The sequence below is a fragment of the Trichosurus vulpecula genome, chromosome 7, assembly GCF_011100635.1.
Source record: "Trichosurus vulpecula isolate mTriVul1 chromosome 7, mTriVul1.pri, whole genome shotgun sequence".
NCBI classification, from domain to species: Eukaryota; Metazoa; Chordata; class Mammalia; order Diprotodontia; family Phalangeridae; genus Trichosurus; species Trichosurus vulpecula.
The window spans coordinates 62,599,928-62,618,423 of NC_050579.1; the positions used below are offsets into that span (position 1 = coordinate 62,599,928).

The following is an 18,496-nucleotide window of genomic DNA, read 5'->3' on the forward strand; positions in this document are numbered from 1 at the left end:
TCTACAACGTGGGGAGGTTTAAAAAGGAGCTGCCAGAGCTTCAAACAAAGGGCAGATCAAACAGATGGGAGAGAGAAGCAGGGGTCTGCCATCAGAGAAGAATGGGAGTATGGCTTGGCATGGCCATAACAGAAGGCTGCCATCGGCACCTTCAGACCTTTGCCAAGGTGAGAGGCTTCAGCTGGTCTCCAGTCTTCCCCTGAGGTTTAAGCAGTCCACTAGCCTGCCACGAAAAGTTTTTGAAAACAGTTCCAAAGAAGAGACGAAATTGCATCCTCATGATTTGCCACTGGGGTCATGAGTTATGAAGTGATTGTGTTCCTCTCTTGTCATGCTGAGGAGTCAGTGAGGATTTGGATGGAATTAGAATATAAGTGTTTGGAAGTGGAGGAGATTTTACCTATTTGCAGAAAAATGCTTTTATCACTATTCCCTTTCCTTTTTTTAAATATTGTTCCATATATTAGTTTTGTATATTTGCATCTTGTATATTTTTGTTATTGTCTTTATATATCTCTTGTACGGTGTGCAAATAAGGGTTGAATGAATGGGGCTGGAGGTATGAATCACATAACTGATCATCCAAAACAGCCACAATGAATCTGGGGGTAGTGAGGGAGTACCAGGCAAAGGCATCATTGGTGACGTTGCAGGTAGAATTATTGTTTATGTTCAGGTTAGACTGTCTGACCTCTTAGACCCCTTGTTTTGCCCTGATATTCTGTGATTCTAAAAAAAAATCACCCACACAGCTCTATCACTACAGTATAATGGCCCAGATCAACGGTGGGGAACCTGTGGCCTTCTAGGTCCCCAGGTGTGGCCTTTTGACTAAGCCCAAGTTTTACAGAACAAATCCTTTCATTTAGGGGATTTGTTCTGTGAAGTTTGGATTTGGTCAAAGGGCTGCACTTAAGGACCTAGAGGACTACATGTGGCCTTAAGGCTGCAGGTTCCCCACCCCTGGCCCAGATCAGATACCAAAACATGGCTCTAGAGTCCTTCAGATTCTACGTGCTGCTTGTAGGTAGCCTAAGAGATAAAGGAGACAGGCTGATATCTTCATTGAGGTGAACAGCATGTTCTAGCTATACGGAAGAGCATGAGAACGAGTGTAGTCAGGCTGGTGTCGGAGGAGTGTGATGTGAAGGGTACAAGTTACTCTTCTGGTGGCGTCCCTTCTCTTGACTTGGGTTCTCAACCAGAGATCTGGCAAAAACTCTTGACCGGACCATGCAGCAGGCACCAACTCCCACTTGTAAGCAGGCAAGTCAGAAATAAAATAGTAATTGCTTGCATTTACTTTGCACTTTAAGATTTGCAAAGACCTTTGTTGTCTCATTTGATAACATAACAAAAATAACATAATATTATGAAACAAAGTTTTATTGAAAATAAAGGATAAGCAAACATTCCATATGTTATAACTGATGAACCTGAATTCTAGTTCTCACACATGTAGTCCCATCCAAGAGATAAATAACAGGCTCTTTCTGAATTATCTGAGGGTGAGGATGAGGACTGGGTGGTTCTACTATATTAGCAGTGTGCTGGTAAATGTCTAACAACTGGCTTTCTAGGGGGTGGGGGAAATGTATACACAACACACTTTAAAGCTTATTCTGCATGGTTGACATTTTTTCCCATCACATTCTTAAATTTAGGCAATCAACAAAACAATAAATCAAGATATTATTTGTAATGTTTGTCTTCCTGACTCCAGGCCCAGGGGTCTATCCACTGAGCCACTGATCTGGGTTCAAATCCTGACCTTGCAACCTGATTGACCTTCACCATTTTGACTTGAGCTTCCTTCTCTGTAAAATGAGGGACTTGAACTAGATTCTTACTATAAATCTATGTTTCTAAAGGAACAGGAGTTCTGAGTTTCAAACAACTGAATTATGGAGAAATTTCAGAATTTAGTCTCAGAGGAATAAGTAAGGGGATGAGGAGAGACTCCATCAACAGGGATTATTTTAAAAAATTTATCATTTTAAAAAATGTTTTAACTTATTGACTATAATTAATGGGGCAGGTAGGTGATAAAGTGGGTAGAACGCCAGGCCTGGAGTCAGGAAGCCTCCTCTTCCTGAGTTCAAATTTGGCCTCTGATACTTACTAGATATGTGACCCTGGGCAAGTCAATTAATCCTGTTTGCCTCAGTTTCCTCATCTGTCAATGGAGCTGGAGAATGAAATGAAAAACTACTTGTGTGAGGTAGTGAGAGAATAACGTGTGAAGGCTTCATAGGGTATATGTATGTGTGTGTGTGTGTGTGTGTGTGTGTGTGTATATATATATATGTATTAATGTTTGAGAATCAATATTTAGAGAAAAGGGAAATGGGATAAATTTGAGTCTGTGGGAATCTGATTATTTAGCCTTTAGGAATGTCTTTTTCCCCCTTCTTCTTTAGATTTATAGATGTCACCTCAGCTGTGAATGTAATACAAGATTGTGAAAGCTTCCCTATGAATAACTCAAAGTGATACTCAGATAGTACAATTTTAGTTAGGATGTGGACCTCACTAGGCCTAAGTTTCGTTTTCCTGTAAATCATATGATTTCAGGGAAATCAGGTGGTATTCTCCTCTCCCCCTCACCTAGCCTACTCACAAACTACCATCCTAACATTAAAGTTTCCCTATAAGGTAATTCTGTAGTTTCTGTGCTGGTATTGGGTAAAACTTATTCCTCGTTAGATTGTGAGGCCACCTGTCCCCGCAAATGGGGACAGAGGTCCAGCCTCTGGGGTGGGATTTCTTAGAATTGTTTGTACAAGGATATATATCCCCTTGCTTGCCTTCTCCCCCTTGCCTCTCTTCACTACCATCTCCGCCCTGGTAGTGGGAGATGCCCAATTCTCGCGAGACTTGATCAAATAAAGCTTCTGTTTTGTTTCTACCTTGAGAAAGCCGAGACACCTCTGTTTTTCATTTGAGTCAGTGGTCTGTTGACCCACATGTACTCCAGCATCTTTGCCACGAAAACCCCAAATGGGGTCATGAAGAGTCAGTCTGAAACAATCGAACAACAAAATAATTAATTATTTCCCCATGAAACATTGTTAATAATTTTTACTTTTAGTCAAAGCCCAGGTGAGTATGTGGCAAGAGTGGCATCTCCTGCCCCGCCCCCCCCCCCTCCCCAACGGCTGTCCCTTTTGGCTACTAAACTGTTGGTTCAGGATTCTGGTTACATCTATAGTGACTTTGGCTCTATTTCGTCCAGCACGTTACTGATAGAATATATTGAGTAGTCTTCTCTGGAAGGTTAATTCTTTAATTAATTATCCCTCTGCAAAATTTTTAGTATTGGTCTTTAGGGTCCACTAGAAATTTGATTCATAAGAATTTCACTTGGACTTAGACAGAAATTTCAAGCTGATTTCTACCAAAAAAAATACCTTACTTTCCTTAACAATAATCTTTCTCAAAAAAAAAAACCCCAACAACAAACTGTGTGTAACATTTTTGCTAACTGAGTCACACTTAGAAGTATCAGTAGAGTTTGACTCTTTGAAGCTTCATTAAACAAGGCCTAGGTTGAGAGTCAGAGGGCAGGAGTTTAAATTCTGCCTCTGCTGATTTCTCTCTGTGAAAGTTGTGCCTCAGTGTGTTCATTTTGAAAAGGCTGCACTTGATGGCCTCAAGGGTCCTGTGTCTCGCCTACCCCCAGATTTAAATTTGACAGAGGAAAACAGTCCTAGAAAGATGAAACACTTATTGAGAGTCACACAAGTAGTGAGTAGCCAAACTAGAATTCAAACTCAGGTCTTTGAAGTTGAAATTCAGTGCTTTTCTTCACTGTATCAGTCATTTATTGTTTATTAAATATTTACTGTTTCCTATGTGCCAAGCCCTGTGCTAAGAACCCAAATTAAAAAACCAAATAAAAACAAAAATACAAAACCTTCCAAAATAATAATAATAATAATAATAATAATAATAATGATGATGATGATGATAAAGACAGCCCCTGCCCTCAAGGAGCCTACTTTCTAATGGGGGAAGATAACACCTAGAAGGAAAATGAGAAGCAGCAGGGAGACGATGAATGTGGCTGGGGGGGGAAAGGCAAAGATGGGGTGGGGGTGAGAAATGGTAGATTTGAGAGGAAGTCCAGATTTCACCGTGTAGAGAAAGGAAACATGGATGCCCTGGGTGTACATGATCCAGCTATAAATCCCATGAATAATCACAACATAATTAGGTTTTTAGGTTTAGATTTTGGCATAATTAATTGAGTGACTCATTCATTTGCTGCAAAAAATATATTGAAGACCTTCTAAACTCAAGACACCGTGCAGCAATACAAAAAAATTACAGTCACTACTTTTGCATATCAAACTTTCAAAGGTTCTTCATGTCTGAGAGCTTCTCTGAACAGCTTTGACAGTCTGATGGCCATGGGCTATCCTCTTCCCTCCTGCTGCCATGGCTCATCATTTTCTTTCCTCCTTTTGTCTCTTCTGCACTAGCTAGCAGCTGCCCAGGGGGTAATTCACTTAGCTCCTTCAGTCACTCACCTGCTGCCAGGGTCTATTACTTGATTTGTGGCAGGGATGTTAAATGAAAAGATTAAAACCCTAGCTTGCACCTCTCCTTCAGTTCTCCCAGGCTAGTCTCATTTGCCAGAAGTGCAGAGTTCCTATCTCTCTCCCAACAGATCCTACACATCTTCTAAGGACTGCCTCATTCCTATCCTTTCCCTGTCTATGCTCCTGTTTATGTGAATAAATGTCCAGGGGAGCCCAAGGCTGCTTTTCATTGGAAATGAAATTCATACAATCATGGGTGTTAAGAGTTGAAAACTCTACTTGTTTAAGGTTCTTTACAATTAGGTGGCAAGCGCTGGGCTTGGAATCAGGAAGACTCATCTTCAGGAGTTCAAATGCAGCCTCAGACACTTACTAGCTGTGTGACCCTGGTCAAGTCACTTAACCCTGTTTGCTTCAGTTCCTCATCTGTCAAACGAGCTGGAGAAGGAAATGGCAAACCACTCCAAGATCTTTGCCAAGAAGACCCCAAAATGGGGTCATGGAGAGTCAGACACAACTAAACAACAACAAAGGTATAAAATTTTGATCTCACTTTTTTGTCAATCTAAGAGCATTCTGAAAATCTCTCTCCTATTTAAACACAATCTACAGAACAAATACAGAGATTCAGGACCATCTTTGAGGACTGTGTGTGGCAAATTATTAATGTGGATTCATTCAAACTAGACATCATGACAGTGTTCCTCCGTTGAACAAAAGCATTAGAGGAAGGACATTCCCAACTGGGAAAGGATGTTCAGTGTTGTTAGATTCTCAGGCTCGCCTGTGTTGCTATTGGCTGGTCACATGGCTAGTCTTTGGTTAGTTGTTTCAGCAGGGAGTTGGACTCCCTCATGTCCTTCCTGTTTCTGTGCAGAGATGACTAAAGAGCTTTATCAATGGCATAGCCTTTTAAGGAAAAAACCTAGTCTAATATGCATGGGCAGGGCCTTAAGATATTGCTCTTACCACAGTGGGAGACTGTGTGACTGGAACTTTATGGTTAAAAAGTGAAGGGCTGCTATCAGAGTTTTTATCTTAAAGAATTTTGTAGGAATTTGTATTCCTGTACCATGCCTTGAGGGGCAGCTAGATGTTACAATGGATAGAGTGTCAGGCCTGGAGTCAGGAAGACTCATCTTCCTGAGTTCACATCTCGCTTCAGACACTTACTAGCTATGTGACCCTGGACAAGTAACTTAACCCCCGTTTGCCTCAGTTCATTCATCTGCAAAATGAGCTGAAGAAGGAAATGGTAAACCATCCCAGTCAAGAAAGCCTCAAATTGGGTCACGAAGAGGGAGGCACCACGGAAAACCACTGTACAACAACAAACCATGCCTTGAGCACAGAAGGAATTTCGTATATGTTTTTGAAGTAAATGAATGAATCACTCAGTAATGCAAAATCTAAATCTAGGAAATTAATTATAGAATGATTATTTTACACAAAAACTTAATCTTCTAGGGGTTAATCAAGTTCTCTCTGGTTATAGAACTAGTAAATGGCAGAGCTGGCCCTGACTAGCTCTAATCAGAAATGTGGTTCTTCTCCTACTAAATTATCTGCCTTTAACACCATGACATTCCCTTCTAATTTGAACAACATGGGAAAACAAAGGCAATCAATATATGGAAGACAGGATGAAAAGTAACCCCAGGTTTTGAGGTGCATCATAGCATGGTGGGAAGGGTGATGAAACTTTGAAATGACTTGGGTTAAAATTCCACGTTTTCCCCATACTCCTGTCAGACTGAGTTTCCTCATCAGTAAAGGAAGGGCATGGGGGTAGATGACCCAAAAGATTTTTTTCTGCCCAGCTCTAGATCTTTGATTGGTGGATGTGGGGAATGAGATTCCCCATGGTAAAATGGCTGGTGGGAGTTTGGCATTGTTTCTTGGTTAAAGGCTCAGCTTCTTGGAGGACAAAAGCTCCATATGCTTTGAGGTTTGCAGAGCATTTCAAATTTTATCTCATTTGGTTCTCCCAACAATTTTGTAAGGTACATGCTCTTATTATCCCTATTTTACAGATGTGGAAACTGAGGGAGATAAGGGTTGTGACTTTCCCAGGTAAGTGTCGGAGGTAGGATTTGAATTCATGTCTTTCTGACTCCAGGTCCTGCACTTGATTTACTTCACTGCACTATCCCACAGTGCTTTTCTTTTGACTCTACTTTTAAAAGTAAAATTCTCATCCTCAGTGTTCGGATCAGATACACTTATAAATCTGAGAAGGCTGAGGTTTCCTATAGGAATCATCAGCCTCACAAGCATCCTCCTCCAACAAGGCTTCCCTGAGCCACAGCAGAAAGTTTGATCTCCTACCTCAAATTCTCTAAGAGTAGTTTGTCATACTTCCACACTCCCATTGAATTCTTCTTTGTATCAAGCTTACTTGTGGTAGCTATCTTACCTCTCTTTTTCACCTCCTTAAGGGAAGAGACCATACTGTTTTTTCATTTTTAGCACAGTACTTACCGTTCCAAAGGAACTACCTGTCTTCTAGGCTTACTGTGAGACTTAGCTTTGCATACTTTAAATGACCAGTAAGAAAAATCAGTATTAGAAAGCACAATTTATGGGTTATATGTCTATCGAGGGAAGATGGCACAGTGGAAAGAACACTGTAACCCTGCCTCAGACACACTCACTCCCTAACTCATTTCACTTCTGGGGCCCCCAGTTTCCTTCTCATAGTATGAGGGGTTTGGATTGGAGTTAGAAGATTTGAGTTCAAATATGACCGGAGACACTTACTATCTGTGGGACCCTGGGAGAGTTCCTCCGTTTGCCTGTTTTCTCAACTGAAAATGAGGGTAATAATAGCCTCTACACCCACTTCTCAGGGTTGTTGGGAGGATCTAATGGGATATTTATAAAAAGCACTCAGCACAAGGCTTGGCCATATAAGTACTCATCCCCTTTCCCTCCCCTCACCCCCAGAGCCTCTGAGGTCACTTCCAGCTCTAGTTCTATGACTATATGAACTTTTAATTCTTCTCTGTAAGCCACTGCCTACTTGCACAGAGTTCAAAAATGCTTGTCAAATTGGATCGCGAGGAGATGAATTGGTAAGAAGTGGGCAAGTTGACATCTCTTCTCCGTAGGCACCTTAACTCAGGTAGATCAAGAGAACTTGACAATTTCTTCTGACTTCCCGGCCGCCCAAGTCTCCCTTACCATTTTAAATGGGCCAATCTCAGGCTCGCTGCTACTCGGGGTTCGGGAAGCGCTGCACCCCTCTGGCCGTTAGGATCCCCAGCTCAGCGCGGGCCCCACGCTCCAGCCTGCCCCGCCCGGGCCAGCTGCAGGAAATATCCATGCCAGCCACGGGCTCTCTCCGCGGCAGAGTTTTCCTCCTGGGGGCGCCCAAAAGGCTCGTGGCCGCCGTGGGGCCCCTCCCAGCCCGTGACCAGGAACTTGATGGGCGGGGATCCCTTGGCAGGCAGCTCACTCGGTTGCCGTCTCTGCCAGCTCTCGTACCGCGGAGCTGATTTCTCGGAGGCTCCCGGACTACGGCTCTGCGGCAGCAAAGACTGTCACGGATCCCGCCTCGGTCCTCAGACCGAGCTGCCGCCGCCGTTGTGCTTTGTCCGAGGCCCGGCCGGGAGGAGAAGGGAGGCGCTGACTCCTAAGGGGAGGGGTGGTGGCATTCGAGGTTTTTCCCATTGCCCAAGTCTGTCCCTGCTCTTGGAGTGCCATGCTTCGCTGGGTGCGGGGCTTCGTGCTGCCCGTGGCGGCTTGCCAGGAAACCGATACCTACAAGCGCTATGAAAACCTCTTCCAGAAGTTAGACCGCAACGGGGATGGAACGGTGGACATCCTTGAGCTGCAAGAGGGCCTGAAAAACCTGGGCATCTCCCTAGGCCAAGAAGCGGAAGAGGTGAGTTGCCAGACCTTGGGTCAGAGAGAGGCGATGCTGGAGAGGTGGAGCCACGCCCTAACTGGCCTAGGGCTGGGCGGGGGTAGAGGCCCTAGTTTAGAGAAAGAGGGCGGAGGGGACTCGATGCAAAAGCTGGGACTGCCCTCCTAGGATTTGTGTTGGGAAAGGGAAGCGGGTTGATTAACTGGGAGTAGAGTGTGTGGCCCTGATAAAGAACCACGAAGCGAAAGGAAACTTGTGGCTTCCAAATAAAGGTTCGCGTTCTAAGCGAAGCTTTACTAGTTTGGGATGCTTTACCGGTATAGCTGAGACCTGGAACTTCACATGAACATTCTGAAAATTCCTTTGTTTCTCTGTAGACACTTAATATGGAATGTAAAGCGGGACTTTCCAACTTCTTTGAAACAGTATCCCTCTGAGACTAGTTGGTTACATTTGGATACATTTTATAATGTGCCGCATTGTCCAGGGTAGAAACGAATTCCTTGCTGGGTAGTTGTAGAAGCTTTTAAGAGGCAGGGTTTTCTTACAAAGCAGTCCTACCCTTCTCTTTACTTCCTGTTGCTTAACGTAGATTGAATTCCACAGCCTAAAATGTTGGAAGTTAATACCTTTAGTACATACGCTGATAGCAGGAGTTGGCTCTCTGGGACATGATTTCTGAATGTTCACCTTCTGAGTCATATTGATTTCGTCCAGAAGTTCAGCTCCCTTTTAGTGTGGAAAGGTACTTTGAAACTCACCATCCTTAATACACCCTAAACTCTATACTAGGCTTGTTCTTTCAGAGGGAAAGTTATAATCTTGATGAGTAAGGGGGCCAGGTGCCTTGCATTTTAACTTGGTGTCTCCTTTTTATTTCAATTCTGTATTTTATATTTTAATTTACCAACGTGTTCCTATTTTGGCTTTTATTTAGAGTCTTAAAAACCAGATTGAAAGTTTTGTTTCCATTGCTTAGACCTTAACTGCACACTTCATCCTTATTGGCATGTCAGCATAAATGGCTTGAATATGCCAAAGGAGTAAAAAACAAACAACTCCCCTCCCAACAACACCTCAAAATACTGTTAAAAAGAAATAGTGGCTGAAGACATTTCCAAACTCTAGCCTAGGCTCCGTAGCCTTATAAATTTAGAGGTGGAAGGGGACACAGGTCATCTGGTCCAGATCCCTGGTGTCATGGATGAGGAAGTTGAGGGCCAGAAAAGGGTCACTTAGGGATTAAATGGAAAAGTCAGAATTCAAACTTGGATCCTCAGACTCCAAATCAAAACTTTCTTCCACTATACCCCACTTCCCATAGTAAATATGCTCTGATCTTTATTAAGAAAAACATTAAAAAAAACATTCGAGGCTGCTAGGTGGCGCAGTGGATAGAGCACTGACCCTGGAGTCAGGAGGACCTGAGTTCAAATGTAGCCCCAGACGCTTAGTAGTTGTGTGACTCTGGGCAAGTCAATTAACCCCAATTGCCTTGAAAAAGAAATAGCACTTTAACAATACTTGTTATTGTGTGTGTGTGTGTGTGTGTGTGTGTGTGTGTGCGCGCAATGCCATAATGGTTAGAGAAATGGTCTTGCAGTAAGGAAACCAAGTGTCATTCCTGCTTCTGATACATGTGACTGTATGACCTTTGGCAAGTAGCTTATCTTATAGAAGAGTTATACTTATATGCTGTTAAACCTGAAAGTTTGGTTGAAGGAGGCAAACAAGCTAGGTGAAAGAAAAATCCATGTTGTTTATTATTTTCCCTTAAAGCATAGCTAAGCTAGCTTACTTGTATGTACAAGGAGTCAGAGCACAAGTTCTGGCTCTCTGAACAAAGGAATGAGAAAGCTTACATACTTTATTTTAGCAGACCCAGCAAGCCTGTGTTACCTTCCTTTTATGACCCCCATGTATGTTTAACCATGATAGAAGAAGAGGATTTTCCTTAATGGAATAGTGTCGTAAAGAATGTTGACAAAGGTCAGTTAGAGTATATACCTGTAGAATATTAAGTGAGGTGGTCTTCTCGGGATTAGGTTCTCATCCCTTAATGGCTAACAGGGGAAAGAATTTCCTTAGGTCAGTCTGATCTGGCCTTGTTGACAGAGGTAAGGGTATTTCCTGAGCAAACTTTTAGAGAACAAAGAAGCCCGGGTCCTGGATCTTCTTCCAGTTACTCATTAATTCAGGCTCTGGGTCAGGTTGAAATTAAAAATGATATAAAATGGTATAAAATGTTCCACAATGCTGATCTGCATAAATGGAGAGAACTTCCATACTGGGAGTTCCCAAACAGATGAAACCTCAGGTCAGAACAAAAAAAAAAACTTGAAAATTATCCATTGTCTGTGTGTGTGGGGGCGGGGAGGGAGTGGGGGGAGCCTACTGTCCTGACCATGCTGCATCATAATTGGGGAACACATTGAGGTTCTTTTCAAAACAGTTTCCAGTGCTAAGAGAAATCAGACTCCAGTCAAAAAGCATTTATTTCTTTTATTATTTTAGACTCAAACACCAAAATTCAAATATACAATAGAGAAAAGAAGAAACGTGAACTTAAATACAAAGAAAAGAAAAGTATGTCATATGCACAGCAGAACATGAGAGGATTCAAAATATGTAGCAAAAAATTTCTGCTTCAAGAAGGCCTGTATAGTAAATACACGTTGTGTTGAGAGCTGTCCATCTTTTCTTTGCTCCCTTGTAAGTTTTCTTTGTTCTCTGTTGTGTACTTTTTACTTTGTTCTTCCCCCCCTTCTTCCCCTCCCCCAATAAGCATTTATTAAGCAATAAGTATGTGCCAGGCACTGTGGTAGCAGCCAGGAATACAAAAATGAAAAAAAAAATCCCTATTTAGTATGAATTTAATAATATGTTAATATTTAGATATATACAAACATGTACCTACATATGTGTAGATATACAATAAATATATGGTGGGGGGAAAGAAGGGATGGCTAGTGAGGGATCTGGAAAGGCTTGAATTTTGAAGAGAACTAGGAGTTTAAAGAGATGGAAGTGAGGAGGAGGGCATTGCCACCACAAGGGTGACAGCCATTGCAAAAGACCAACGGGGTCAGGAGGTGCAGTGTGAGGAATAGTAAGAAGGCTAGTTTTGCTGGTCCTCATAGAGTGTGAATAAGGCAGGAAAGTTAGGTTGGAGTCAGCTGGTAAAGGGCTTTCAATGCCAAGCAGGGGAATTGGTACCTAATGAATGCTAGAGGTAATGGGGAGCAGCTGAGGTTTATGAGCAGGGGAATCATGGGATCCGGCTTGTGTTTAAGGAAAATCCCTTCAGTAGCTATGTGGATGATGGATTGGAGAGGGGAGAGACTTGAGGAATAGAGCTCAGTTAGGAAGTTGTTAAAAGAGTCCTGGTGAGAAGTGATGAGGACCCAAAGTAGGGTATTGGCTATGAGAATGGAGAAAAAGGGATAGAGATGAATGGGAGTGTGGAGGTAGATTTGGCAATGAATAGATATAGGTGGTGAGGGAGAGTGAGGAGTCAAGAATGATAAATATTATTTTTGGAGTTGGAAGGGATCTTGGAAATCATCCAGTCTAACCATAAACAGTGCACTGCTAAATGTGATAAAGTTTTGGATTTAAAGGCAGGAAGACCTGGGTTCAAATATCACCTCCGTTACTTACTACAGTAGTGTGATTAGTCAGGTTGCTTTCCCTCTCTGGGCTTCAGTTTCCTCAAGTGTAAAATGAGGGGGTTGGACTCTACCTTGGCAGTCCCTTCCAGCTCTAAATCTATGATCTCTGAAGCCCTGAAAAATTTACTGATTACCCAAGCTCACGTGGCTGCATAGTCGAGACAATCAGGATTTTCTCTCTTATGATTTTCATTCTATTTTTATTTCCGTTCTACTTCCCATTTCCATTAGATATGTAATCTGGGGGCAGCTAGGTGGTACAGTGGATAGCTCACCTGCCCTGGAGTTAGGAGGACCTGAATTCATATCTGGCCTCAGACACTGGCTGTGTGACCCTGGGCAAGTCACTCTATTCACCTTTTTTTTTAAAGGCAATTGGAGTTGAGTGTTGGACTTGGAATCAGGATGCACTATGCTCAAATCCTACCTTTCTGGTCTTCCTATGATTTATACCCTCTCCATGAACTCTTTGATCCGGTGACGCTGGCCTTCTTGCTGTTTCTTAAACAACATGCACCAAACTCCAGGCATTTTCACTGGCTATCCCCCATACCTGGAATGTTCTGCCTCTTCATCTTCGCTTCCCTACTTCCTTCAAATCTCAACCAAAATTTTATCTTCTAGAAGAAGCCTTTCCCAATCTTTCTTCATTCATTCTGGTGCCTTCTCTCTGCTGATTATCTCCTATTTATCCTGTTTGTATCTAGTGTGTAAATAGGCATTAGCATGTTGCCACTCCTGTTAGACTCAGTTCCTTGAGAGGAGGGATAATCTTTTGCCTTTCTTTGTATTATCAGTGCTTAGAACAGTGCCTTGCACACAGTAGGTGCTTAATAAATATTTATTGACTAATTGATTGTCTCTGACATTTTATTAGCATTGACACATTGCTTAACTTCCCTGAGCTCCAGTTTCTTTATCTAGCATAATAATACCTATAAGGGGTATTCTCCTCACAGGTTTGTTGTGAAGCTCAGATGAGGTAACAGTATGGAAAGCTCTTTGCAAACCTTCAAGATTTTGCAACCTAACCATAACCCCTCAGAGCTCCAAGCTACTTACTAAGATCTCAAGTTGTAGATGACTTTCTGTTCTTACTTGGTGAAAGGAATTTCCACACTTCCAGACCCCAGTGAAATCATAGGTCTGGCCAGAACATTATGTGAAGCGCTTTGGAAACTTTAAATTGCTTTGTAAACATGAGTTATTACTATTACACCACAGGACTTGGGGGTAGCTTCCCTAAAGGGCTTGCTACTACTTTTGGGCAACTGCTCAGTGTGTGTATGTGTGTGTTATGTATGTGTGTGTTCATGACTGGAAATACTCAATACCTTTGGAACATTTTAAAATATGCATTGGGGGCTCTCTGAATCATCAGTTACTGCTTTCAGATGTGGGAGTTGGCTACCAGTACCACACTTTCTCTGACCTTATTCAGTAAATCCAAACACCATTTATTGTGTCTTATTATGAACAAAGTCCTTTGCCAGTTGCTGGAGAACACAGAGGTGAGGAACTGCCTTCTAATCCTAGGGGGTGTGTGTGTAACTATAATAGAAATGAGGAATATGATCACTAAATAGGAGAGGTCAAAATGAGTGTCAGGATATATGAGAAGGGACTCAGATCACTTAGATTCCTCAGGGGAAGTTTTATGGAGGAGGTGCCATAGGGCATTCTGGGCTTTAAGGGAAGGGAATGATGTCAACAGGTGGAGATGGGGGTGGGGAAGGAGCGAATCCTGGGCATGAGGACTGGTTTGTTGGAAAAGGCACAATGAGATCAGGGCATGGCAGTCTCTTTTCTCCTTTCCCCTCTTTTCCTTCATCCTCTGAATCCCCCCTTCACTCTCAAATTATTGCCAAACTTCCCTTCGTTCTCACGCTCTGAGCTTTTGCAGTTGCTATCTCCCAGTGTCTAAATGCTATCTATCTTCATTTCCATCTCTTAGAATCAATAGCTTCCTTTAAGACTTAACTCGAACCCTACCTTGTATACGAGGCCTTTTCTTCCCCTTCCAGTTGCTAATGCCCTCTCCTCTAAGATTGCCTTATGTCCGCTCTGTATGTATCTTCTACATATCTACTTACGTACGGGTTGTCTTCCTCCATTAGAGATAGAGCATTTATTAAGCACTTACTGTATGTCAGGCACTGTGGAATATATAATACAAACAAAAACAGTCCCTGCCCTAGAGGACCTTACAATCTAATTGGCAAAGACAGCACATAAAAGGAACCGGAAAAGGTTGTTTGTTTTTTGGGGAGTGGGGGGGGGAGAATAAAAAAAGTCCCAAGTCCCAGGAGATGAGTTACATTAGACTAAGATCTTTGAGGGTAGGTACTATTTTCAATTTTCCTTAGTATCCCCAGCATCTAGCTTAGTACCTGACACGCAATGAATCCCTAATAAATGTTTTGTGATGGATAAATTTTGGCTTCAAATTTTTTTTTTTGCATCTAGGGAATTCTTCTCCTCTCTGGAAGACCTTTGTGTTTCCCTGGTCATTATCCCTAGCTCTGCTTTTTCACTGATCTCTGTCCCCCCCCCCACCCCCCCAGCATGTGGGACTGAGGAGGAAGAATGGAAATGTCCTTGTTCCACACTGTGACTTGTGGATCTTTTTGCTGCCGCCATCACTCAGTAAATTTGCCTCCTTTGAGGTTCACTTCATCATTTCTACCATCTGATCCAGGTCCTTGTTGCTGTGATCTTTTAACCTGTACTTCACTTTCCCTCCTTTTTCAAGGAGTTTAGTCCCAGGCTTCCCCAACCTCCACCTTCATACTTGGGAACTTCGTGGATTTTGATCTCTTCAAGCAACCTGGACAGTTCATAACTGTGCTACATCCATAATTTTGAACTCCTGAAATTCCCCTCTCTGAACATAATCTCCTGTTCTATTTCTTCCTCTCTATTACTACTTCTAACTATTCTTACCCTCACTCCAGCTTCCAGTCTCTCCATCTCTCTGTTTTTCTCTCCTTAATTGAGACTGTATGGCCCATCTATAATGGGCCACTTTTCCTCCCCACCTAAAATGCTTTCTGTATTTATACCCAACTTTATTCCTAAGTCTGAGCAAGATATGGCTTTTTTCTTTCCCAAGGTTCTCTACCTATCCCCCTTCATTCCCCATTCATTTCTTCTAAGAATTTGCCCTATTAAACATTACTGATTTCTTTCTCTTCTTCAGTATCTCCTAACCTCTTTCCCTACTGCCCACAATATGCTTATTTCTAATGAATCTTTAAAAAAATCATTTGACAATGCCATATCATGCTATTTTTCCCTCTCCCTACCAAACTCCTAGAAAGAAGTCTTTATATGGACCTCCTCTAATTCCTTATAGCTTCTGGCTTCAGCACTTGACTGAAACTATTTTCCCCAAGGTAGTCAATTCTCTCTTAACTGCCAAATTCTTTTGCTACAACTGACCGTGCTTATCATTTGAACCTACTTGCATTGCTGCTAGCTTGGAGCAGATGGAAAAGAAGGTTAAGATCAGAACATGGAGAGCCTTGAATGATATCTCCATTGTATTTGTGCTCTACTTCGGACCTCAGCATCACTTAGAGCTGTGTCATATCTAGAACCTTGAAAACCTTGAGATTTAACTCTGTAATTATCTACAACATGTCATTCCACCTCCCTCTCCCTTAATTCCTATCAAATGCCCTCATTGTGACCTTTCAGCCGTTAATTCTTCCTTACTCTCCTATTTGTCCCTTTCCCCAGGAGGCAATCTCCAGTCATCTTGGCCACTGGACCCAGATGGTTCTGGAGGAGAAGGTGAGGCTGGTGACTTTGCGCTGCCCTGCCTCACTTAAATCCAATTTATTTGCAAGTCATGGCATCACCTTCATGATGTCACAGTCCTCTTCAAGAAAGCTTCGTCACCCCCATTTAGTCTTCGCTTGCCTTCCTATACGGTCTGGGACAAATGGTCAACTATTTCAGCGATTCTTAAAAGGCCATGCTAGAATCCCTCAGTCTCTTTATATCCTGCTTTGTTTCTCAGCCTTGGTCATCCCCACCCTGTCCTTGCCATTCACACTCTTCTATGCCTCAGACCTCTGTAATCTCACTCATTGTTTACTCCTTCCCTCCTACCTCAGAGAAAGAGAATTGTCTTTCCATGTGCCCTGCCATCCTCTTGAAAACTTTGTTCTCCCAGTTATCTCCTCTCTCTCTCTCTCTCTCTCACGCATCTTCATTTTTTTCTTTCCATGTTGACTGGCTCTTTTCCTTTACCTACAGTGTTTTAACTTCTCTATCCCTTTAGTCCCCCGTTATAAATCTCTCCATTTTATTTCTGAACTTCTTGAAGAAAAATAGTCTTTATCTTTTTAGAGTTTGCCTTTCCCCATGCCACTTCCTCCTCAACCCATAAGAGGATTTATTTACTTAAAAGTTTTATTGATGCCTTTTGTTTTCACACCACAGTTATTCCCTACTTTACTACCCTGCCCCTGCTGAATCCTACCTTCTAGCCAAGAAAAATGATGAAGTAAAACCCCCTGACAGCAATCAGTTCTGATTGTATAAACCTTATTTTCCACCTGTGCTGCTCAGCGTCTTCTCTGAAATTGGTCCTTACAGTTAACCAGCATTCTCTTTAGCCATATTTACATTTACAGTATTGTCACTATGTATAGTGACTCTTTCTTCTGCTTATTTCATCACATCAGATAGCTGGAGCCTGAAGTAACCTCAGAGGTTGAGTCCAACTGCATCATTTTGAGGAAAATAAGGCCCAGGGAGGTTGTGATTTGCCCAGGGTCTCTTGGCATACGGTTCTCAGTAACGTTGCTGGACCAAAGGGTTTGCATGCTTTAGGGAAATTTCTCAAATAATTGTTTCCCAGAATGACTGGACTAATTCACTGTTCCACCAGCGTTGTATAATATGCTTGGCTTCCCATAGTCTGGCTAATATTGACTTTGCATCTTTTATCACCTTTGCCACTGCGAGGGACATGAGATTAAACCTTAAAGTTGTTTTAATTTGTATTAATTTTATGATTTGTACTATTCATTCATTTGACTCTTGAATTAATTAATTAATTGAATTATTATTGAATTAAAATTTAGAGCTAGAAGGCACCTGAGAAATTATTTTCCTTAACCTTTTTTCTACCATGGACCCTCTTGGCAGTCTGGTGAAGCTGTGGACCCCTTCTCAGAATAATTAATTTTTAAACAAAACAGGATTATAAATGAAACCAATTATAATGAAATACAGTTATCAAAATGTATATTTAAAAAGTTCATGGCTCCCAGCTTAACACTAGAAGGACCAAGTATGTCAATTGACTCCAAAATAATTTTTTTGGAATCTTAAAATAGAACACACAAGTATTTCTATTTCATGATGTTGTCTACAGCTTTTTTTTTTAAATCAATATTCTTTACATTTTAAAGACTTTTTAAATAAGAAAAGAAGTAAAATATATAGTTCTACCTATAAAATCTAGATTTTTCATTAAGGTTTGCAATGAGATTTACGTATTTTTTTCATTTGATCTCAACCCATTGGTGGGGGGAGTGTAGGTATTATTTCTCTTGGAAAGTCCACTTTTGGACTTAATTTTTTTTCAAATATTTTATTTTTCTCAATTACACGCAAATTTTTTAAACATTCATTAAAATTTTTTTTCATAGTTGTGTTTTGGAGACAATCAGGGTTAAGTAGCTTGTCCAAGTAGCCTTGTACAGCCAGTAATGTCTGAGGTCGTGTTTGAGCTCAGGTCCTCCTGACTCCGAGGCTGGTGCTCTCTATTCACTGTGCTACCTAGCTGCCCATTTTAAGTTCCAAATTTTTGCTCTCCCTTCATCCCTCCCTTCTCCCCCCTTAACATGATAAGCAACTTCATATAGGAAATACATACGCAGTTATACAAAACCATATTTCCATATTATTCATGTTATGAAAGAAAATACAGACCAAAAAAACCCCCCAGGAAAATAAAGTAAGTGGAAAAAAGTATGTTTTAATCTTCATTCAAACTACATGAGTTCTTTCTTTGGAGGTGGATAGCATTTTTCATCATGAGTTCTTCAGAAATGTCCTAAATCATTTATTGCTGAGTATAGCTAAGTCATTCACAGTTGATCATTGCACAGTGTTGCTGTTGCTGTGTACAGTGTTCCCCTGGTTCTGCTCACTTAACTTTGCATCAGTTCATGTAAGTCCAGGTTTTTCTGAAATCATCCTGCTTGTCATTTCTTATCTTCCATCATAGTAACATATCACAACTTGTTCAGCCATCAACAACTGATGGGCATCCCCTCAATTTCCAACTTTTTGCCAAGCTTTTGGACTTTTAAGAGCTACTGTGACAAACTAAAAATAGAACTTTTTGGATCACTCAATCACATAAGCTCTTCTGTGGATTGATGTTGTATTAC

At 41.6% G+C, this 18,496-nt stretch overlaps 1 protein-coding gene across 1 annotated transcript in view; it reads left to right on the forward strand.

The window, feature by feature from the left end:
• Nucleotides 1-7,950: 7,950 nt before the first annotated feature.
• Nucleotides 7,951-18,496, forward strand: part of LOC118858588 (calcium-binding mitochondrial carrier protein SCaMC-1-like) — a 46,517-nt gene continuing 35,971 nt past the window's right edge. Inside the window, exon 1 of the mRNA XM_036769160.1 lies at nt 7,951-8,430. Within this exon, the coding sequence (XP_036625055.1) occupies nt 8,248-8,430 (183 nt within the window). The 5' untranslated portion in view covers nt 7,951-8,247. The remainder of the gene's footprint in view (nt 8,431-18,496) is intronic.